The sequence below is a fragment of the Nycticebus coucang genome, chromosome 16 (assembly GCF_027406575.1).
Source record: "Nycticebus coucang isolate mNycCou1 chromosome 16, mNycCou1.pri, whole genome shotgun sequence".
NCBI lineage: Eukaryota > Metazoa > Chordata > Mammalia > Primates > Lorisidae > Nycticebus > Nycticebus coucang.
The window spans coordinates 72,943,463-72,962,577 of NC_069795.1; the positions used below are offsets into that span (position 1 = coordinate 72,943,463).

At 53.4% G+C, this 19,115-nt stretch overlaps 1 protein-coding gene across 1 annotated transcript in view; it reads right to left on the reverse strand.

Annotated features, from left to right (window-relative positions):
- ADCY5 (adenylate cyclase 5) overlaps positions 1-19,115 on the reverse strand; it is a 164,609-nt gene that overhangs the window by 42,367 nt on the left and 103,127 nt on the right. Inside the window, exons 3-7 of the mRNA XM_053565247.1 lie at positions 17,449-17,570; positions 5,502-5,613; positions 3,857-3,984; positions 1,438-1,596; positions 462-603 (exon numbers count right to left, since the gene is read on the reverse strand). Of these exons, the coding sequence (XP_053421222.1) occupies positions 462-603; positions 1,438-1,596; positions 3,857-3,984; positions 5,502-5,613; positions 17,449-17,570 (663 nt within the window). The remainder of the gene's footprint in view (positions 1-461; positions 604-1,437; positions 1,597-3,856; positions 3,985-5,501; positions 5,614-17,448; positions 17,571-19,115) is intronic.

Genomic DNA, 19,115 nt, shown 5'->3' on the forward strand with positions numbered 1-19,115 from the left:
GCTTTATATTTCAGCAAGTGTGGGCTGAGATAAAGGGGGAAGAAAGAAACTAGAAAGAGGGGGAAAGAGAGGTTCAAGAAAGAAAGATACATAGGTCCACACAGAGACAGGCGCTGATATTAGATACATCAGAGAGAGAGGAATAATGACAAACATCCGCTTAAGGGAAAAGGAGAGAGGGAGGTGAGATATACAGCGTCCACAGATTTCTGGGCGCTTCGTTTCCATGGCCTTCTGGTACACGGCGCCTACCTGATCTGAGGCCTGCTGCATTGTTGCCCTCTCTGCCATCATCCTTTGCAACTCTCATGTCTTTTCCAAGATGTAGGAACCACAACCATGTAAGGAGCCCATGACTTCACCCACAGAAAGAGGAAAAAGAAGAAGGAAGCAGCAGCCAAGATGTTCCTCCCCCATAGAACGGAGGCCCTCAGGCCCAGGCCCCAGCCCCGGCCACGCACCCGCTTCTGGGTACAGCGCAGGATAAGGAAGGTCTCGATGCTGTGCTCCTTGAGGTAGGCGTTGCGCTCACCCCCGCAGCCCGGCTCCACCTCGTAGTCCCCGTTCAGGTAATTGAGTGTGGCCTTGGTGATATGGATGCGTCTATAGGTGGGGCAGGCATGGGGGGCAAAAGAGGCAAAGTCAGAACCGTAGTTCCCACGTGACACCAAAGCACAGCCCTGGAGTCAGCACTATCCAAAGCCCAGGGACTGACCTCTGGCTCAAGAGCTAACCCCGGCCTTGCTCTGTGTCCCACCCATGGCATCAAGATGGCTCTGGCTGCCTCCCCTCCGGGGGAGGGTTGGGCCCACCGCAGTCACACCACCTCGCACCTAACATCTGGCAAGGAGCTGCCGCTGGCCTGCCCAGAACACAGCCGCCAGCCTTCCAGACTCTGTGAGCCTCTCTCTCCTGCGCAGAAGCCAGCAACGGCTCCTCTGACGACAGGACAGAATCCAAATCCTGCACCTGGCACTCATGCCTTAACACAGGCACTGTTTCTCCTAGTTGTCCCTAAAAGGCCATCTGCTCTCCTTCCATTCCTTGGAATTGCTGTGTTTTCCACACCTGTGCCTTTCCTCGCGTGTGCCCCCAGCCTAGCAGGCTCCCCCACCTTCCTCGCCCACCCCAGTTCTGCCTCCTTCATGTCCTGCCTGCCCTGAAAATTGCACATGCCTCCTCCCTCCTCTGGAGCGCTACTCTACCTGGCAAATCTCATGCGCCACCACATTCTGTGTTAAGTATCTGCCGGGCCAAGGCTCCCCATGACTCACCCATGGTGCTCTGTGAGTAGTTTGTCAAGTAGAGGAATTTCTACTTAAACTCTGCTCATCCTAGCCCTTGAGGGGCCTGCTGCCCACACTGCCCACCACGCCCCACCTCCTCAAGATGGTGGGAAGCCAAGCCGGGCCAGTGCCACCCATGGCTCTCACTTACCCTGCCTTGCCACCAGCCTCCATGTGGTTGGCCAGAGTGACGTCGTTAGACCAGACGTCGAACTGCCACTTCCTGAGACCAAGGACACCGCAGTGTACTCGCCCGCTGTGAATTCCCACACGCATGTTCACGTTCACCCCTGTCACCTCCCGGACCAACCTGGGGACGGAGCAGGGGTAAGGCTGGGAGAGGATGGGGCCAGGCACACAGGGTGGGGGGGTGAGGCTTCAAGTGCAGGGAAGCAAAAGTGCAGGGGTCAAAGAAGCATCTCTCTCCTGCCCCACCCAGAGTCTGAGAATGTCCACCTGTGAGCAGGGCAGCAGGTGTGTGGACCCACTCTCGGGCGCAGTGAGCTGTGGGCCGGGCCGTTTCCTGGCTCGGCCACAAGGTGGCGGGGCGCATCACAGTAAAATCCGGGCCCGCCACCTCCCCTCTGGCCATAGCTACCCTTTGTCAATTAAGTTGTGATCAGAAAAGTGTAAATGCACTTTAGTGCCAACCTGAACTAAAGAGGGGAGTTACAGCCGCTCCAAATCCTATTCATATAATGCTCTTGTGGGTAAGACAGAAACGGCTTTTGGGCGATCTGTTAATTGGACTTATCCACATTGTTGCTTCCTCAATGTCAGGATGATGGAGAAGGTGGTTAAAGGGAGGACACATGCCCTGCTTAGAGGAGAAGGGGGCCCTGGGCAGGTGCAGGAGTCTGGGGGTGCTCTATGCCCCAGAGGACACCTCAGCCCCCACCACATGCACCACGTATCTGCATCTGAGGATCCCCAGAAGATGGGCTGGGCCTTCTGAGAAGTGGGAGGCAGAGTGGGAAGGAAACTACTTCACCATGTATGTGTCTGGGGCTGCCCAGGGCCTGTGGGAGATTGGTACAGGTGCCGGAGGCAGGTAGGTGGCATACACAGTTTGCACTTTTTAGAAACCTGAACCCTCTCTGACACCCTGGCCACAGACCCACTCAGCCATCTGTGGGACTCGGGACCACCAGGCAGACTCCCTGTCAGTGAAAGGCTGACCCCCGGGCTGCGCCTGTGGCTCAGTGAGTGGGGCGCCAGCCCCATATGCCGAGGGTGGCGGGTTCGGACCCAGCCCCGGCCAAACTGCAACAAAAAAATAGCTGGGCGTTGTGGCGGGCGCCTGTAGTCCCAGCTGCTCGGGAGGCTGAGGCAAGAGAATCGCGTAAACCCAAGAGTTAGAGATTGCCGTGAACCGTGTGACGCCATGGCACTCTATCTACCCGAGGGTACAGTGAGACTCTGTCACTACAAAAAAAAAACAAAGGCTGACCCCCGCCACACGGAAGGTTCAGGCCATCATCATGTCTGTTGTCCTGAGTCAACCTGGTAAGTGCCCTCCCCGTTCCTTTCATCCACAGTGCCTGTGAACACTTGCTTAGGTTGATGAGGTCCCACTCTATTTTTTTAGCTTGGCTCCAGAGCCACCTCCTTCACCAAAACTCTCTCAATCCCTCAATGGACTCAAATACTCTTGGGCCCTTCTCCAAACATTTGCCTCTCTTACCTTGCAGTGTCCTCAGGACACACCTGGCATCAGAGCCCAGGACTCCCCCACTCAATACTGTGGTTTTGGGAAAGACTGTCCAGCCCAGGCATACAGGGGGCTTGGTGAATGCTGCCCAACATTCAGTGGACTTGAGCTAAACCAACAGACCCAGACACCTTCCTGGCCATGACTCTGATCTCTATCCTTGTCATATGTGTCATATGTCATTTCCTTTGCTCTGTCCAGGCTTATCTCTGAAGTCCAAAGTTTCAGGACTTGGATGCAAAGTCTGACCTGCTCTCTGGCTGACACGTAAGCCAGGATCATCCATGTTTTTCAAGGACCAAGGCTCCTTCCACGGCCAGTGGTGACCAAGAATTGGCTAAACAGCCTTTTCACTATTGCTCATAGCAAAGACGGATGCTCTCCAAATGGGAATATTTGGAGGAGAATCCACCTGCTGGGTAGTATCATCACCCTGGGGACCTGTTTAACCACCCTGAGCCCATCTCTTCCCATCTGGGGAAGTGCAGCCAGTGGGGTCTATGCCGGCTGGGTGTTTGTAAAAGACACCAGCTCTGGAAGGCAAGGCCCTCACACAACACAGGACCAGGTCGCAGCTGCCAGCCTGTCCTCTCTACCACCAGCAAAGCCCTCCCTTCCTGGGCCCGTCCTCTGGGCAGAGCTGCCCAGGCTGCTGTGGGGAAAGGAGCCCTCGGGAAGGCAACACGTCTGGAGATGCAAGTCAGCCCTGCAGCCAGTGGGGGAGGGGGGGCCTTAGGAGAGAGCTTCACCCCACTGTTTCCCTGCCTGTGTGGGCCCACCACACAGCCAAGGGCTCAGTCAGCCACTCTGGCTATGGACAGTCCCCTGAGGTGGACAGTCCCCAAGGGTGGGCACTTACGAGATGGCCTCGATCATGTCCATGCCCATCTCCACGCAACAGTGGGCATGGTCAGCCCTGGCTTCAGGCAGCCCCGAGACGCAGTAATAGCAATCCCCCAGGATTTTAATACGTAAACAGTGATTCTCCTGGAAAGCAAATTAATTTCAAAAATTAAAAATAGTAGGAAAGAGAAGTGGGAGGGGAAAAAAATGGGAGGCAAACAGATTCGCCCCGTGCCTGGAATAACTTGCCTTTTAGGGCAGTGAGCATGGACCCTGTGCCAGAACTCCGCATGGTCCCAGGACAGGCTTATCAGGAGATTAGGGGAGGGAGGCACAGTGGGCACAGAGGGACAGGCTGGGAAGCCCTCAGAGAGACATCCAGCCTCCCAGGGCTCAGGAGCTCACTCTTAATGAGCTTCTGGTGAGGCCCGAGAAGAATTTAGCAGGTCCATTGGATAGAGCTCTGCAGGCAGGGTAGCCTGTCAGCCCACGGAAGGCCCCAGCCTGCCCGTGAGGGTCTCCAGATCCATTCCACGCCCCAGGAGTCACACTGACTTGTGGCCCAAGAGTCTATCAATCCTTTTCTGATTCTTCTCTCTTACACAAAGACTAAGGCAGGCAGAAATGAGCTTTAATCAGAGCTCACCTGACACTCAGCCTGTTTGAAATTTTTTTCAAAACAGTTTTTCTAAACCAGCAAACACGTGCTTGACAAGAGATGGACAGAGCTGAAGTACCTGTCTGCCATCACTGCTGAGTGACAGGTGCTGTAGGGCCACCCTGAAGGCCACCATCAATGCATAATGGGACTGAGACAGAATGTCATTAATCATCGATTACAAGCTGTCTGAGTCTGTTTCCCAAAAGTAGTTAAGATACTGGGCCTCAAGGGTCCAATGTGGCCTGAGCTCATCTGAGGCCCATCAGTGCCAAAATGCCAAGTATGCTCCATTCCCCTCCCTCGAGTGACAAGAGGGCATCCATGAGTGTAAGCCCAACATTCCAAGGCCCTCAGGGGCCCTGGTACCAGCCCTGATGTCCCCCGTCTCTTGTCAACAACCTGGCCTGGCATCCTATATAAAGAAAGGAGAACGTGTCCACATGTCAATGGAAATGGCCCAGAGATGGAGAAGGATAACAGAAGTGTAAATAGGGTTAATGAATGAACCTGTCGTTCATCCCTCCCCGCTATGGAGTGTGCAAATGTTGAACAGTCTTTCTGGAAGCCTCTGGGGACTGGCACGTGGCTGTCTGCAGGCCAGTTGGAAATTCAGACTCATTCTCCTATCACTGTAGCCTATCTCATCAGGAAAGGGGCTCCATGGCACCTAATTTGCCCCAAACAGACTCTGCTAGGAGTTTGGGCAGATGACCTGCAGGTCACACCACCCCCTTACACTGATGGAGGCATGGAGGGCTCCTCTACACTGCCCTGTGGCCAGTGACACTGCTGAAAGAATTTCCAACTGAGTGTCATCAGGGCCACTGTGGGGTGTGAGGACACATAGTCTGCCTGTCACCAGCTCTCAATAGTCGGCTCTGCCCAGTAGGGCACTTCCTGGTACATGCCCATCCCTAGGGCTCAGGGGGTCCTCAACCACAGCGCCCTCCCTCAACAGCCCGGGTCAGGCCACCCCCAATCCAGGTGGTGGGCAACTCACTGCAGCCAGCTTGTCGAAGCGGGCGAAGAGCTCATTGAGGGTCATGACCAGTTCCTGGGCAGTGCACTGGGACGCCAGGCTGGTGAAGCCCTCGATGTCAGCAAACAGGATGCTGCAGAGACAGGCAGAGGGGAAGACTGTGCTATAGGCTGAATGTTTGTGTCCCCCAAATTCATGTTTAAAAAATTCATTTTTACTTTTTTGCCACTTGTTTGTTTATTGTATAAATTTAAGCTATACAACATGATGCTATTAATCATATGTTAAAGCTTAATGTCTGGTGTGATGAGATGAGGAGGTGGAACCTTTGAGAGAGGTTCCAACTGAGACAGCTCCCGACACCGTGGAATACAAGGAAATTGTAGGTCACGAGGGTGGTGTCCTCGTGGAAGGGATTAGTGACCTCACAAAAAGGACCCAAGAGAGCTCTCTAGTCCTGTCTCTACCATATGAGGCTGCAACAAGAAGCCAGCAGCGTGCAGTCTAGAAGCTGGCCCTCACCACCACCAGCCACGCTGGCACCCTGCTCTGGACTTCTGCTCTCCAGAACTCTGAGAAGTAAAGTTCTGTTGTTTATCAGCCACCCAGCCTGTTGCATTCTGGTAGAGCAGCCTGGAGGTTCAGACAGATCCTAAGAGGGTGGAAAGGTCAGGGCCCACCCTGGGGCTCCACATGCCTGAGGAGGGCTGCCAGCCAGCAGCAGTCTGGGGGGCTCCAAACGCCACTGGGCATGGGACAAAGGGGCCCCCACACTGGAGCTGGCCTCTCCCTGCTGCTGCCCCACTTCTTGCTGTTCGCAGTGCGCCCCCAACCCCTGCTAGAAAAAAAGCAGGGAAGGGGCATGGGCCTGAGGGCTACACCTTGTGAGGGTGTGAGACAGGAGCCAGGCCCAACTCTGTCACCTCTCAGTCCTGCCTGTGTGACCCTTCAAGATAGCTGGGCCAAGTCCTGGGCTTGAGGCCTCTTGTAACTCTGCTCTGGAATGTACTTCAGGCCCCTACAAAGCCATACAGAAGGGACTCCAACCCAAACAGCCCAGAGTCCTCCGTCCCAAGGGTGTCCTCTAGAAGGGACAGACTAAAAGAGACCCAGGGAGGGGGAAGAGGAAGGTACAGCCTGTCAACATCTCTGGAAGCCCAAACTCGTCCCTACGGTTCCTCCAGGCACCAGCTGGTTATAGACCTTTTATTCTTTTCTGCAGCTTGCGTTCCCTAAGTTGAAAATGTTTTCCTTTTCCTTAAAAATAAACTACTGGGGGAAAATCTTCATGGCCAGAATGCATACAGGCCTTTATAGGTTTTTTTTTTCTTAAAAAGGACACAAAAACTTGGTAACTCTCAGGTACTGGTAGCCAGGCACTGAGCTGGAAGCTTCCAGCGTGTCATCTCACTGAGTCTTCCAAACAGCCCTGCAAGCGAGGGGCTGGCGTCTGCATTTCACACGTGTGGGGGCTGAGTCTCAGAAAGCAGGCTGGAGACAGCAGCAGGATGCGACTCGGCCTCCAGGGTCTGCGCTCTTAACACCATACATTGGGACTCCTGCGGTTCTAGAACTGACAGTTTCCTTTTTTTAAAATCAGGAATGTAGAACTAAACATACTCTGTCATTTTACTTCAAAATGCATTCAAAATGTGCTTGCTTATTAAACCTGTCTTCTTAAATTGAATATTGACAAATGACAACGCTATAGTTTATGGGGTACAAAATGATGCTGTGTTACCTATATATGGAATGTCTGAATCCAGCTGATTAACATGTTTGTCACCTCGAGTACTTATCACCGATGATCCCTACAGGCAGTATCCTTTAGCTAAGCATGTCTTTTCACTCTAGGGCTTCCACATATGAGTCCTGCCTGACCCTGGAGAGACTGTGTCCCCAGGGCTAGCCAGTTCCCAGGATGGCAAACAACTTGAGTGTGCCTTTCACGAGCAAACCCCCCAATCCAGAGCCACTGCGGACAAATAACCCCTCCCTGATTATCCCAGGGACAGGTACCAGGCAACTGAGACAACTCCCGACACCACGGAGGACAAGGAAATTCTTCAAACTGACCAAGCACCAACCTCCTTCCCATGGAAACCTCAGCAAAGGCTCTTGCCCACGTTTCCCCCTCACCCCTGCCTCCTGACTGACTCTGGTACCTCCCTGTGTGGCGTGACTATCTCCTGATCTGTTGGTCTCACCACACCTGAATTGTAATAAAACCTACACTTAAATTTTATTAACACTGAGTTCACATTTGGATGAACTCATTTGCACCTCATAACTGCCCCGTGAGGTCACACTCCTTCTTTTAGGGGTGAGAAAACTGAGGAACAGAAAAGTTGAGTCACCTGCCAAGGCCATGCAGGCAACCTGGCTCCCTGCTCTAGGGTTGAACCAATAAATATGTGGCTGTCTGTTAGCCCCACAGACAAAATGAAGGCATGATTCAAGGCTCTGGCGTCGTAGGAGGAGCAGAAGGAGGTGGGAGGGCAGGTGTGAGCTGCTGTCAGCAGGCATGTGCTGGGCTGCTGTGGCCTCTGGGCGGGTACAGGACTCCCCTGAGAGGCGACTCTCAGCAGCTGCTCTCCTGCTCACATATGGTGACATGGAAATGTCTCGGGGACTCAGCCAGGCTACCCTACCTCCCAGGAAACGCACAGTGGGGCAGCCCCAAGGCCCTGAGCCCAGTGCTGTTTCCTCACTTCCTGGCTCCTCCAGCCACTCAGAGAGCAGCCCAGATTAGCAAAGACAACCGCAGGAGGAAGGTCATAGAGGGGGACAAATGGGGACACAGGGATGAGAGACAAAGCCAATAAGAGGAAGAGAAGAAAAGGTAAAGAAGAGGAGCAGAGAGGAGAGACACTGTCCTATTAAGGCACAGGACTTAGGACATCAGAAATCTGCTCTAGAAGGGGCCGTCACTGGGCGGGGGTCAGAAGATGAAAGGGAGTATGGATTCTCCATAAGCTTTGGAAGCCTGGGGGCTGGCGGGCAGACAGGCCTGCCCCTCCCCGCCCCAGGGATGCAGGCCCCCAGGTATGCAGGCATCTGCATGCTGGGGTGAGAGAGCCTGCAGGCACCACCCTGGCCGCCCTGCCCCTCAGGTGGCCGCCCCACTCCACTCAGGGAGGAGCAGTGTGGGTAAAAGCACCCATTACAGTTCTAGAAATCCTTCTTGATCTCTCAGGAAATCGCAGCCAAGGAGAGTTGGGGTTAAAATCAGCTGCACACAGGTTAAGGAACACGTTCAGCAAGCGTCCCCTGGTGAAACTGACCAGCAGCATTACTAGCAGCTGGCCTATCTCCAGTCTGAGGTGATGCAGCAAAAACCTGGCTTTGGGGGCTGGTGAGACCCCCAGGGTTGAAGGAACTGGTCCTAACCCAGCAGAGGCAGGAGTGCTACTGCGCAAGGTAGCCACCGTGCCAAGCAGAGCAGGCGAGGGGTTGGAGGGGCTGCTCAGACACACAAGGCAGGTGCATGTGAACACAGGGGCCTCGCTGAGCTCTGACCCCTTCAGGTAGGCCAAGCCTGTGGTCATCGTCCTCCTCCACAGATAAGCTTACTAGACCTTTTTCCCACCAGCCACTAAGGAACCAGGCAAGGGCAGGTTATCAGCCAACCAGGAGGAAGTCAACAGAAGCAAGACCTGTGAGGTCTCTGCAGAGGTCCCACCTCTGCAGCCCCCACAGCCTCTACCAAAGGTTTATGGAAACTCTGCCACCTCCACATCCCCCCACCTCCTGTCACAGGCAAAGTTACATTTCTCTGCCACTTTGGAGGAGGATTCTGCTTAATGACTGTCACTCCTGGAGGCTCCTCTGTTTTATGAGACTTACCCAACAGCAGACTGTCTGTTCTGCTGGCCAAGATTTTCTGCTCTGCTCCTTTGTAATGCTGAAGGCCATTTCCCAACGCAGCGCTGGGCCCAGGCATGCAGGAAGGTGCTAATTCATCGATTAGCTCCCACTAGAGAGCTCTTGGCAGGAGGATCAGATCCTGGTGCCGGGTACTCAGAAGCTGGGGGAGGGCCACACTGTGTGCACCTCCTTAATGGCCTGCCATGTGTCACGGTCACCTGCACCCATTCTTGGGGCCAGAGCAGGAGGCACTGTGTCCCAGTGACCACAACAGACCCTTCAGCCCTCCAGAGTAGCTTGGGCTCAGCTGCACCCACAGCATCTTTGGTAAAGTGCATTTCCTTACCAGTATTCCTGTCACTGCCAATAGGCCCGTGACTTTATGAAGGTGTCAGCGTCTGGCCCTGTTCCTGTGCACAGAGCCACACCCTGCAGCATCTTGGACACCCAGGCGCTGAGTTCTCCTTGTGATCTGGGCAGGTCAGCAGTGCTGATGACCGGCTCCTCTGATCTCCCACAGCCATGTCCAGAACTGTGCCAGAACTCACGGATAGGGGCAGGAAAGGAATCTGGCAAGGTCTCAGCCCAGCTCCCAGGATGTCAGGACCTGAAGGTGCTGGGGAACAGGGCCTGCAGGGCAGGAAGTACCTGGGACGCCCCAGGAGGCTGGGGAGGCTGACGTGGGAGGCCTCTGAATTGGCCAGAAGTCTCTTTTTGACCAAGAGGTTTGCTCCCTGCCCCCTCCATTTGCTCCACATCACTCAACCTAGACAGTCACATGGTTTGTGTCCCCAGTGAGGTAGAGGAGGAACAAGGAGTTATTCATGCCCATCAGGTGAATTCACACATCCAGGTGTGGTCCTCTTAACCCTGGGCTGACAGCAGATGCCAGAGGGCCGTTTTCCAAGTGGTGGTCGAATGATCAGAGCGAGGCCTGGGAACTGGCAGCAGCCAGGGGCCACCTGAGGCCACAAACTAGTAAAGGAAAAGTGGGAACGGCCAGGGGGGGCATTCTAAACACCCCGGGGGCCTGCACACAGATGAGCCACGAGAGAATCTGTCCTGGGACAGCTACACGTGTCCACTCTCACTAGGAAAGGAGGTGCCCAGGGACCAGCCTGACTGTCAAGGCAGGGTCCAGAGGAACTCAGGTCAAGGCATGTCTTGAAGTCCACTCTGCTAGCCTCGGGGCCTCCCACCTCCCGCCTCACCCCCATGCCCTCACTTGTTTCTGCCCACCCACTTCCTACCCTACCAGCCATATAATGGAACCAGCACCCGCAGACATTCTGTTTACAGAGTCTGGAAAGATTTGGAGAAATGCTTCCTAAAGGAGAAGCACACAAAATGAGGAAGGAGCCCACCAAGGCCTAGCAAGAGTCAGTGAATTCTCGGTGGCTAGACGATGAGTGCCTTCACTTTCTTCTTCATGCTGCCCTTATTTTCCCATTTTTCTACAAAGACCATATATCCTTTGAATAATAAAAATGTTTACTTTTAAAAAGTCAAAAACAAATGATGTTCTTCTTTTAAGACCCAATTCTAACCCTTCTGTCTTCATGGCATTTTCCTTGACTCACCCCAGCCAAGAATAATCCTTCTTATGCCTGGATTTTTTGTTAATTAGAATCAGAATTCAAATCACAACTGATGCCGTTGTCTCAAAGACATAGCTGGACATGTTCAACTGGTCAGTGCCTCTTTGCTCTCTACCGTCTCCCTTCCTATCTCGCCAAGGACCCCTGTTTGGATACAGAGAGTTAAAATACTAAATCCTTGTTGGCTGTGGGGTTCCTCACCAAACCCCCGTTCTGTGTCCCAGGAAACTCAGGCCTCTTGTCAAGACCCAACTCAAGCGAGGAAGTGGAGAAACAGGAGCCCTTGTACATTGTTGGTAGGACAGTCAAATGGTGCAGTCATTATGGAAACAGGAGAGGGGTTCCTCAGAAAGCTAAACATACAATCCCATGATCCAGCAGTCTCATTCTCAGTACAGGCCCAAAAGAATTGAAAGCAGAGGTATGAACAGATATTTGCACAATCACATATATAGCAGCATTATTCGCAATAGCCAAAAAGTAGAAGCAACCTGCGCCCACTGGCAGACGCGTACACAAAATGTGGCAAAGACGAACAATGGGACAGCATTCAGCCTTAAAAAGAAATGAACCCCAAATATGCAATGATGGGTGAAATAAGCCAGTCAAAAAAAAGCACCAATACTGTATGATTCTACATCAGAGACACCTGGAGTAGTCAACACATCGACACAGAAGTAGGATGGTGGTTTCCAGGGCTTGGGGGTTTTAGGGGGAAGGGGAGCTAGAGTTAAATGGGCACACAGTTTCAGTTTGGGAAGATAAAAGGGTCTGGAGACTGATGGTAGTGATGGCTGCCCAACAATGTGAATATACTTAGTGCCACTGAACTGTACTCTTCAAATGGTTACACTATGTATTTTTCTCGCAACTAAAATAAGCAATCAATTCATTTAAAAAAAAAAAGACCAAACACCAGTGCTCCCCCGGTGGAGCCAGTCGAGTGCTCCCGCAGCAGCTCACACAGCCCTCATCTTGCTGTGAGGAGTGGACGTGCTCCTCGGAGCAAGTGTCTTCTTCAGAGCGTCAGCCTAGCACATAGTAGCAACTCACTGAATGTTTGTGGGATGAATAAATAATAGTACGAAAGGTACTTACATCTGTAATTGGCATGGGAACAGACTTCAGGGTATGTTTCTTACTAACAGGTTTGAGACAGAAACGCCAGGTACTCACGGCCTCCTCCCCACATGGGCTGTTGGCTGAGGCCAGGACTGGAAACATTTTCCACCCTCTGCCCACAAGGGTGCACAACCCACCCACAGGCATCTGAGCATCTTGGACATTGTGGCGGGGTCATTATAATTCAGAACCATACTGTAGCTGAGCCAGACGCCAGAGCAACCTGGGGAATGCAGCCAAGTCCTTGAAGGAGGCAGGAGAGGAGATAATAACCTTAAAAGGGGCTGGCTCTGGGCAGAGAAGGGGTCTGAGGAGGAAGGAACCCAGGGAGGTACCCCTCCCCCGCCCTGCCACGCCCCTATGTGTGGTGTGGGGAGGGGGCTGCTGACCTCATTCCATACCAGGCTCAGCAGCTCCTCTGCCAAGACCCTGGCTGCAGCCCCACAGGGATCCTGGGTGGCCCAAGGACCCCCACCCTTTGCTCTATCTAACCCTGGGATACCAAGCAGATGGAGCCTTGTTAAGGAATACGTTTCTTAGGCAGAGGACCAGCGCCCCCCAGGAGGTAGCCTTCTCTCCCTTCACACAAAGAAGAGTCTCTGGAATGATCTCTCACCCACCTCTCCAACTAAGACCTAAGGGCTCCAGTGTGGGGACAGGCCTGTCGGGTTTAGGGTCATTCTCATTCAGAAGGGGTCTTGAGGAAGAGAGGAATCCTTCAGTGTCCTCTCAGGCCTAGCTGGGAGTTATCTGCCCCTGAAACCTTTGAGGTTTTGAATTACCTGACCTTGACTCTCAACAGGTTGTCTGCCCCATGTCAAGGGCAATCATTCTACAGCCCCCTGGGCAGGCGGTGGGCTTGGTGATTTCCATATACTTCCCCCTGGAAGCCCTTGAAGCCCTGGGCCAGGTGGGACCCCTCTTACAGATCCCAGGCCATTGTGCCTTTTATCACAACTGTAATGGAATCTTAGATCAGGGCACTATCTGACATTCACACCCTGCAAAGTGCTGGTCTCCCAGTCACTACACCCACCCCTCCCAGAGCCTAGCACAGGCAAGCATGTGATGAATTGGAAAGTTACAAAGTATTCCTCGTTTAGTGCTTGTCTTCTCCAACAGAAGTGAGCTTCCTGTTGGCAGAGACGGTGTGTACCTCAATCCACATCATAGTCCCTGCCTCTAGCTGAGTGTCATGGGGTGAGGTTGGTGGCCCCCACTGATGAAGGCAGAGGTAAAACATTAGTTGAATAGATGAGAGAATAAACATGACTATCCCCATGTCACAGATGAGGAAAATTGAGACTCAGTTAGGCACCCTGCCCAAGTTCCCATAGCCACTAAGCAGAGCTGGGGTGTGGACTAGACTGCTCAACACAGACCCTCACCTTGCTTCCTGGCACAACAAAGGTGCCAGGGTCCGTCTGCATCTCGCTTTACTGTGACTCACATGGTGTGGTGCCTTCTCTGGCTGGCCCTTTCCTCTAACCCTTCTGAGGCTGACTGCTCTCTCTCCTCCCCAGGGAGCACCCCAGGAGCCCTCCATCCTGCAGAGTGACCTGCTGGCATGTCCTGGAGGCCTCGTCCTTTTCAGAGGTGGGGGTAACACAGCCCCCCAACTCTGGTGCTGTCAGCTGCAGGGGGGGCAGTTATCTGCGGCAGGGGGAGATGGGCACGAGGGCTTGCAAGCCTGACACAAGCCAGCTGACCTATCAGAGGGACTAAAACATTTCCATTTGTCACCCCACATCAGACAGGAGAGGCATCTGGGTGTCTCTGGGGGAGCCTCTAGAGGTTCCCTGGCCTCTGGCCTGCCTCCACCCATGGCTGATGGTGGCTCCTTGCTGGTGATCCAGGCACTGCGTGTTGCACAACTATTCTTCCTCAGGGCTGGGAGACAATGAGGCCACAGAGAATGGTGGCCCTGTCTGTCACCCGTCCCCACCCCAGCCAAACTCTTCTCCTTGACCCCCATCAGTCTCTTCCCTGTTCTTAGATCCAGGCCCAACCTGTCACACTGTGGAGTTGATTTATTTTTCTTGCGGCCTTGCTCCTGGTGGGGCTAGAGAACAGCATGTCATCACCCTCTCTAAATATTGTAACTCTGCAGAGAATTGATGAATGTGACTCATCACCCTTCCATTCTCCAGCTAGAAAATCCCCAGGCCTTTCTTTGGTGATATAAGTGTGATAATAATCATAAAAATAACAGTAACAACAATAATAGCAGCTCACAATTACTGAACACTTGTTATGTGCCCGGACATTGTGCTAAGCACTTTCCCCACATTATCCCATTTACTCGTTCCAACCCTCCTGAGTAGGTACTCTGCCTATCCTATTATGCAGATGAGGAAACTGAGGTGCAGAGTGGCTCAATGCCTGTAACTTGTGCAGATCACATAGCCAGAAAACAGCAGAGCTGGGATGACAGCAGGGCTGTTTAACCCCAAAGCCTAACCCCAATACCCCACTGGCTCTCCATGAGCTCAGCCCTAGGATAGCACTCCCTCACCTCAAAACAGACCAGAGCAAGCACTGTTTCCACCAAGGGCCACAATTCTTGCTGCTAATGGAACAGGGAAAGAGGCCCCAGTGGGACATTTGCATGTGATTGTTTGCAGGTGGCCTCTGATGTGTACCAGCCACCTCTCTCCTGGCAATGTCAGAGTCAGAATTATCTCCATCCCCATGAAAATTATGGCATCTTGGTTTTTCTCTCCTTTCATCTTTTTCCTGATTGCTGTCATTGATCCTGGCGCTAGGATATGACAGAAATGCCCTCACTGAGACTGGGGTCTGATGCTCAGGCCACTCTGTGATTAGGATGCTGTTCTTTTATCTGCGTCTGTGGAAGAGGAGGGGGAAGGAGTGGGCCATTCCTTGAGGTAATAAGGGTGGAAGAGACCTGAGTCAGGCCTTCTGACCAAGCCCTCTTACTTGGAGGGCTGGCAGCCCGGAGCCAGCAACTGTGGAGGGGGAGTAAAGCGATGGCTGCATGTGGGAGAGGAGAGGAGTTAAGGGGCAAGGAACTGGGTAGAGGTGCAGGGGTGGCCAGGTAAGCCAGCCCTGCGGCCGGGCAAATTGCAACCCTGAGGCTGAAATGCCACACAGCTTCTGAGCAGAGAATGTTCTGTACTTCATTTATGTTCTGCTGTATAAGTGTAACCTGCAGAAATCTCTGCTGAGCTAAGAGCAATCAAGGAAAGCGACTTTTGTCCCTAGAGCCAGGAACAATGCCTGGGCCAGTGAGGTGGTAAAGAGAAGACCAAGAAAGAAAATTCCAGAAGGGAAGAGCTCAGGGGCTCAGGTCACATGTGATGAGCCACCCCTTCCCCACTGAAACTTGAGCCTCTGAGATTTGTTGTAATAGGGAAAGCTGTTTCTTTACATGTCCTAAGGTGGAGACCCCAGATTTTAGGAGCTGCTATCAGACAGGAATGGCCCCTGGTGGCTCCTCAGTCACAAAGACACACGCATGCGGGACGCCAAGCTCCTCCCCTGCTCTGAGTCTACTGCTGGCCTGAGGGGCCCCAAGCCTCCTTCCCACAGAATCCTTGTGTAAGCGCCTTTCTCCTGGGCACATACAAACACCAGGTCAGCAGTCGGGCTGGGTAAAGACTCTGTTATCTGAAAGCTCTCTGGGGGTAATTCTCCTACTCAACTAGCTATGGCTTCTTAGACAAGTTATTTAATCTCTGTGCCTTGATGTCCTCACCTGTGGGATGGAGATAATCATAGTGAAGACCTCTTACAGTTCTTAAGGAGACTGAGTGAAAATACGAAAGCTGCCAGGGTGGTGGCAGGGTCCACAGAAGCTCCACATTAGACAGCACTCTCACTGCTGGTGACCACCCCACCAGGGGAGGCCAGGTGGGCGCGAGGAGAAGGAGCAGGGAAACAGCAAGCACGGACCACCTAAGGGCCCGAGGTCAGGAGTCAGGCTGCAGGGCCACATCCCACTCTGAGCTGGTCTTGGCTGGACCTGCAGTGCCCTCAGGACACTCCTGGACATGGAGATTCGCCAGGGGCAGCCTTATCCCTGGAGAGTGAGGTGGTGGCTGCTGGCTACACTGTCTCTACCTGACAGTGACGTCTGTGTAGGCTTGGGGGGGCTGGGAGATCCTGAAAATCCAGGACAAATGTGTCCTGCAGGCACATTTTTCCTCTCTAAGTGGAGTCTGTCTGGGAGACAGATGGAGGAAAACAGGCAGCATGGACCCCAGAAGGGATCCCAGGGCACACTTGGGAAGTGGGCGGTCTAATACACTCTGCATGGAAAAGACAGGGCTCTTTTCCTCTGCTACCATCAGCCTCACCTCAAATTTATATGTGTGTTTAAAAATTTGCATGATTCCATTTAATCCTTTTATTGAAAATGCAGCCCAAGCCTCCAAAGGGTACTTTCTACACCAAACTTAGGGGACTCATGGGTCCTAAGAAGACTTGCCCAGGGAGAAAGTAACTCTCCCAAAGACAAACACAGCAGCTCCTTTTCTGGGCATGTGGGAGGATTATCAGGCTCTCCAGGAAGCCATGCTGGATGAAGGCCCCTGTATCGCTTCATGTCCCCCTGGAACTCCTAAGCAGATTTTGCACTCTATTAATCTACATCTGTTTGCACGTCCCTGCTGTCAGTGGCTTCTGCCTAGGGAACAGCAAGCCTGCAGCGAATCAAGTGTGGGCTTTGGAGAGGCCAACCTGGGTGCACCCTGGCGCTACCCCTCCTGGCTGGGAGACCTTGGTCCATTTAGTCTCTTTTCATCTGGAATAGCCCCACTTTTTTTTCTGTTTTCATAACTGATTTTTTAGAGTCCATGTAGCCTGTCTCACATTCTGGATTCCTCCAGTTATTTTCTTGTGGTGTTTTTTCCTCTAAATTTTACAGAAAAGTTCAAGTACGGTATATACAAAGTGAGCAGGATAGAGCTGGATGTATAAACCAAGGGTGCTGGGAAAGATAACCATCCTGCAGGGCTGTCAGGAGGACTAGCACTGAGGTGGGCAAGGCCTGGTACAGGGCCTGGCACCTGCTGGCTCAGACAGTGTGGAAGCTGCCAGATGGTGCTGGAGATGTGATGGTGGTGACATTTGGGTCCACAGCCTGTGCTTTCATCTCACTTGGTAGTTTTGGTGGTGCTGCTTCCTCATTTTCCCTCCTTTCTTTCTCCTCTCCCTGTAGCCTAACTGCCCCATCTCACACCCTAGAGGGAAGTTACCCAGGGCACAGTGGCAATCCACTTATCAGACCTGGAAGGGCTGGTGTGCTCCAGGCAATGCACTTTCCAAAGCCACCAGGCCACTGGGCTGTGCCCTCTTGAAAGGAAGGAAATGGGATGTCTCCTCCAGGGCCCAGTTCTCCCACCCTGCCCTCACCCTACCTCACGTTGTCATGTTTCTGGATGTAAATCTTATGGAACATCATATCCTCCTGCTTGGCGTTGATGTCTGCTTTCATCTCCATGGCAACATGACGGGGAAGGACAGACAGCAGGAGCCGCTCCTGGGGAGGGAAGCAGACACTTTCGTCATCACTCCTTCCACCTGCCTGGCAAGGCCCCTCTCTTCCACATCTGTGCCCCTACTGCAGGGCCCTGGAAGGCTTCCCGGGCTGTCCAGAGACGCACGGGCTAACACTTGTGTGTGTGCACATGGGCACCATCCCTGGGACACCTCCTTGTCCTTGTGCCTGGCTGACCATGCTGCATGGGGCAAGTGCTCCTGCTGAACCTTGAGCACTGGGCACCTCGGGTTAGAAGCCTGGGTGTCACCCAAGACCGTGTGACCTGAGACAAATTACTGAACCCTCTGAGCCTCAGGTTCTTATCTGTAAAACAGGGATGGGGGTGCTGACAGTATTAACAGTCATCCGATCAGTCAGCAAATATTTACTGAGCACCTACCATGTTCTGGGTGCCAAGAGCTAGCCGGGCAGGGCTCCTCCTTCACAAAGCTCTGGTCCCAGGGCGGCCTAGGGGGTACTGAGCAGGAATGCCCAACCTCAGTTGGTGGAGGAGAGAGGTCAGAGGGGGCCTGTGGGGACCATAAGGACATGTTGGGAGGCAGCGACCCAGAAGGGAGGGGAGCAGGCCAGCTGACTGAGGAACCAAGAGAAGTCAGACCAGTCACAGGGGTGGTGGGAGAGAAGCAGAGGCATGGGGGGGGTCACATCAGCCTACTACAGGGTCTGGATGTAGACCCTTTCCAAGCTCTCCTCCTGGGCCAGCTCTGCTCCAAGATGTCCAGCTGACTCCCAGGCCAGGCTGCCTGCCAGGTTCGCTGTCATAACACGCTCATCTCGAGCCTTTCACTCTGGCTGCCTCCAGCCCTCCTCCTGTCCTTCACTCCATGCTGCATGCTGGGGTCACCCTGCCATATGGCCCTTCTGCTGCTTCTGTGTCATCTCCGGTTCCTCTCTCTCCTCCTGCCCCTAACATGGTGCATACCACTTCTGTCCTTGTCCCATCTATCTCTGCCCTCTGACAGCAAGCCCTCTGACTGCCAAGGTCCTCACTGCCAGGGTGACTCTGACAGCCACATCCCACATCTCAACCACCCATCCAGAGCTCATCAGTCTCCAGCTGCCCATCTGGAGGTCTTGCTGCCACCATCTTGACATCACATCTCAAACCACACTCACCTTTCCACACTGTCGTCCTCCCAGCAGCTCTCCTTTTCAAGTTCCCTGCCTTTGCCTGAGATGCCCCTGTAGGCTGCACCAAGGCCAAGACCCTGCCCATGTCAGCAGCTTTTACCTTTCAGAACTTTCTCTCTGAGACTCATTCCTCTCCCCGTGAGCCCCAGGCCCTGTCCAGAACAAAGCAAGTCCTGCTGGTTTGGAAAAAGCCCTCGCACTGTCCTTTCCGTTCTGCATCCTCCTCCATTGCCCATGTGCAGCTCTCTCCTGACTCTGGACTGTTGTGCTACCCTGGCCAGACAGCTTCCCCTCTGCCCTCCCTGCTGCTAGGATAGCCCCAGTCTGAAAGATGACCTATGTCACACCACTTCCCTGCTCAACACCCTCACAGGTTCCCTGGTTCACCAATCA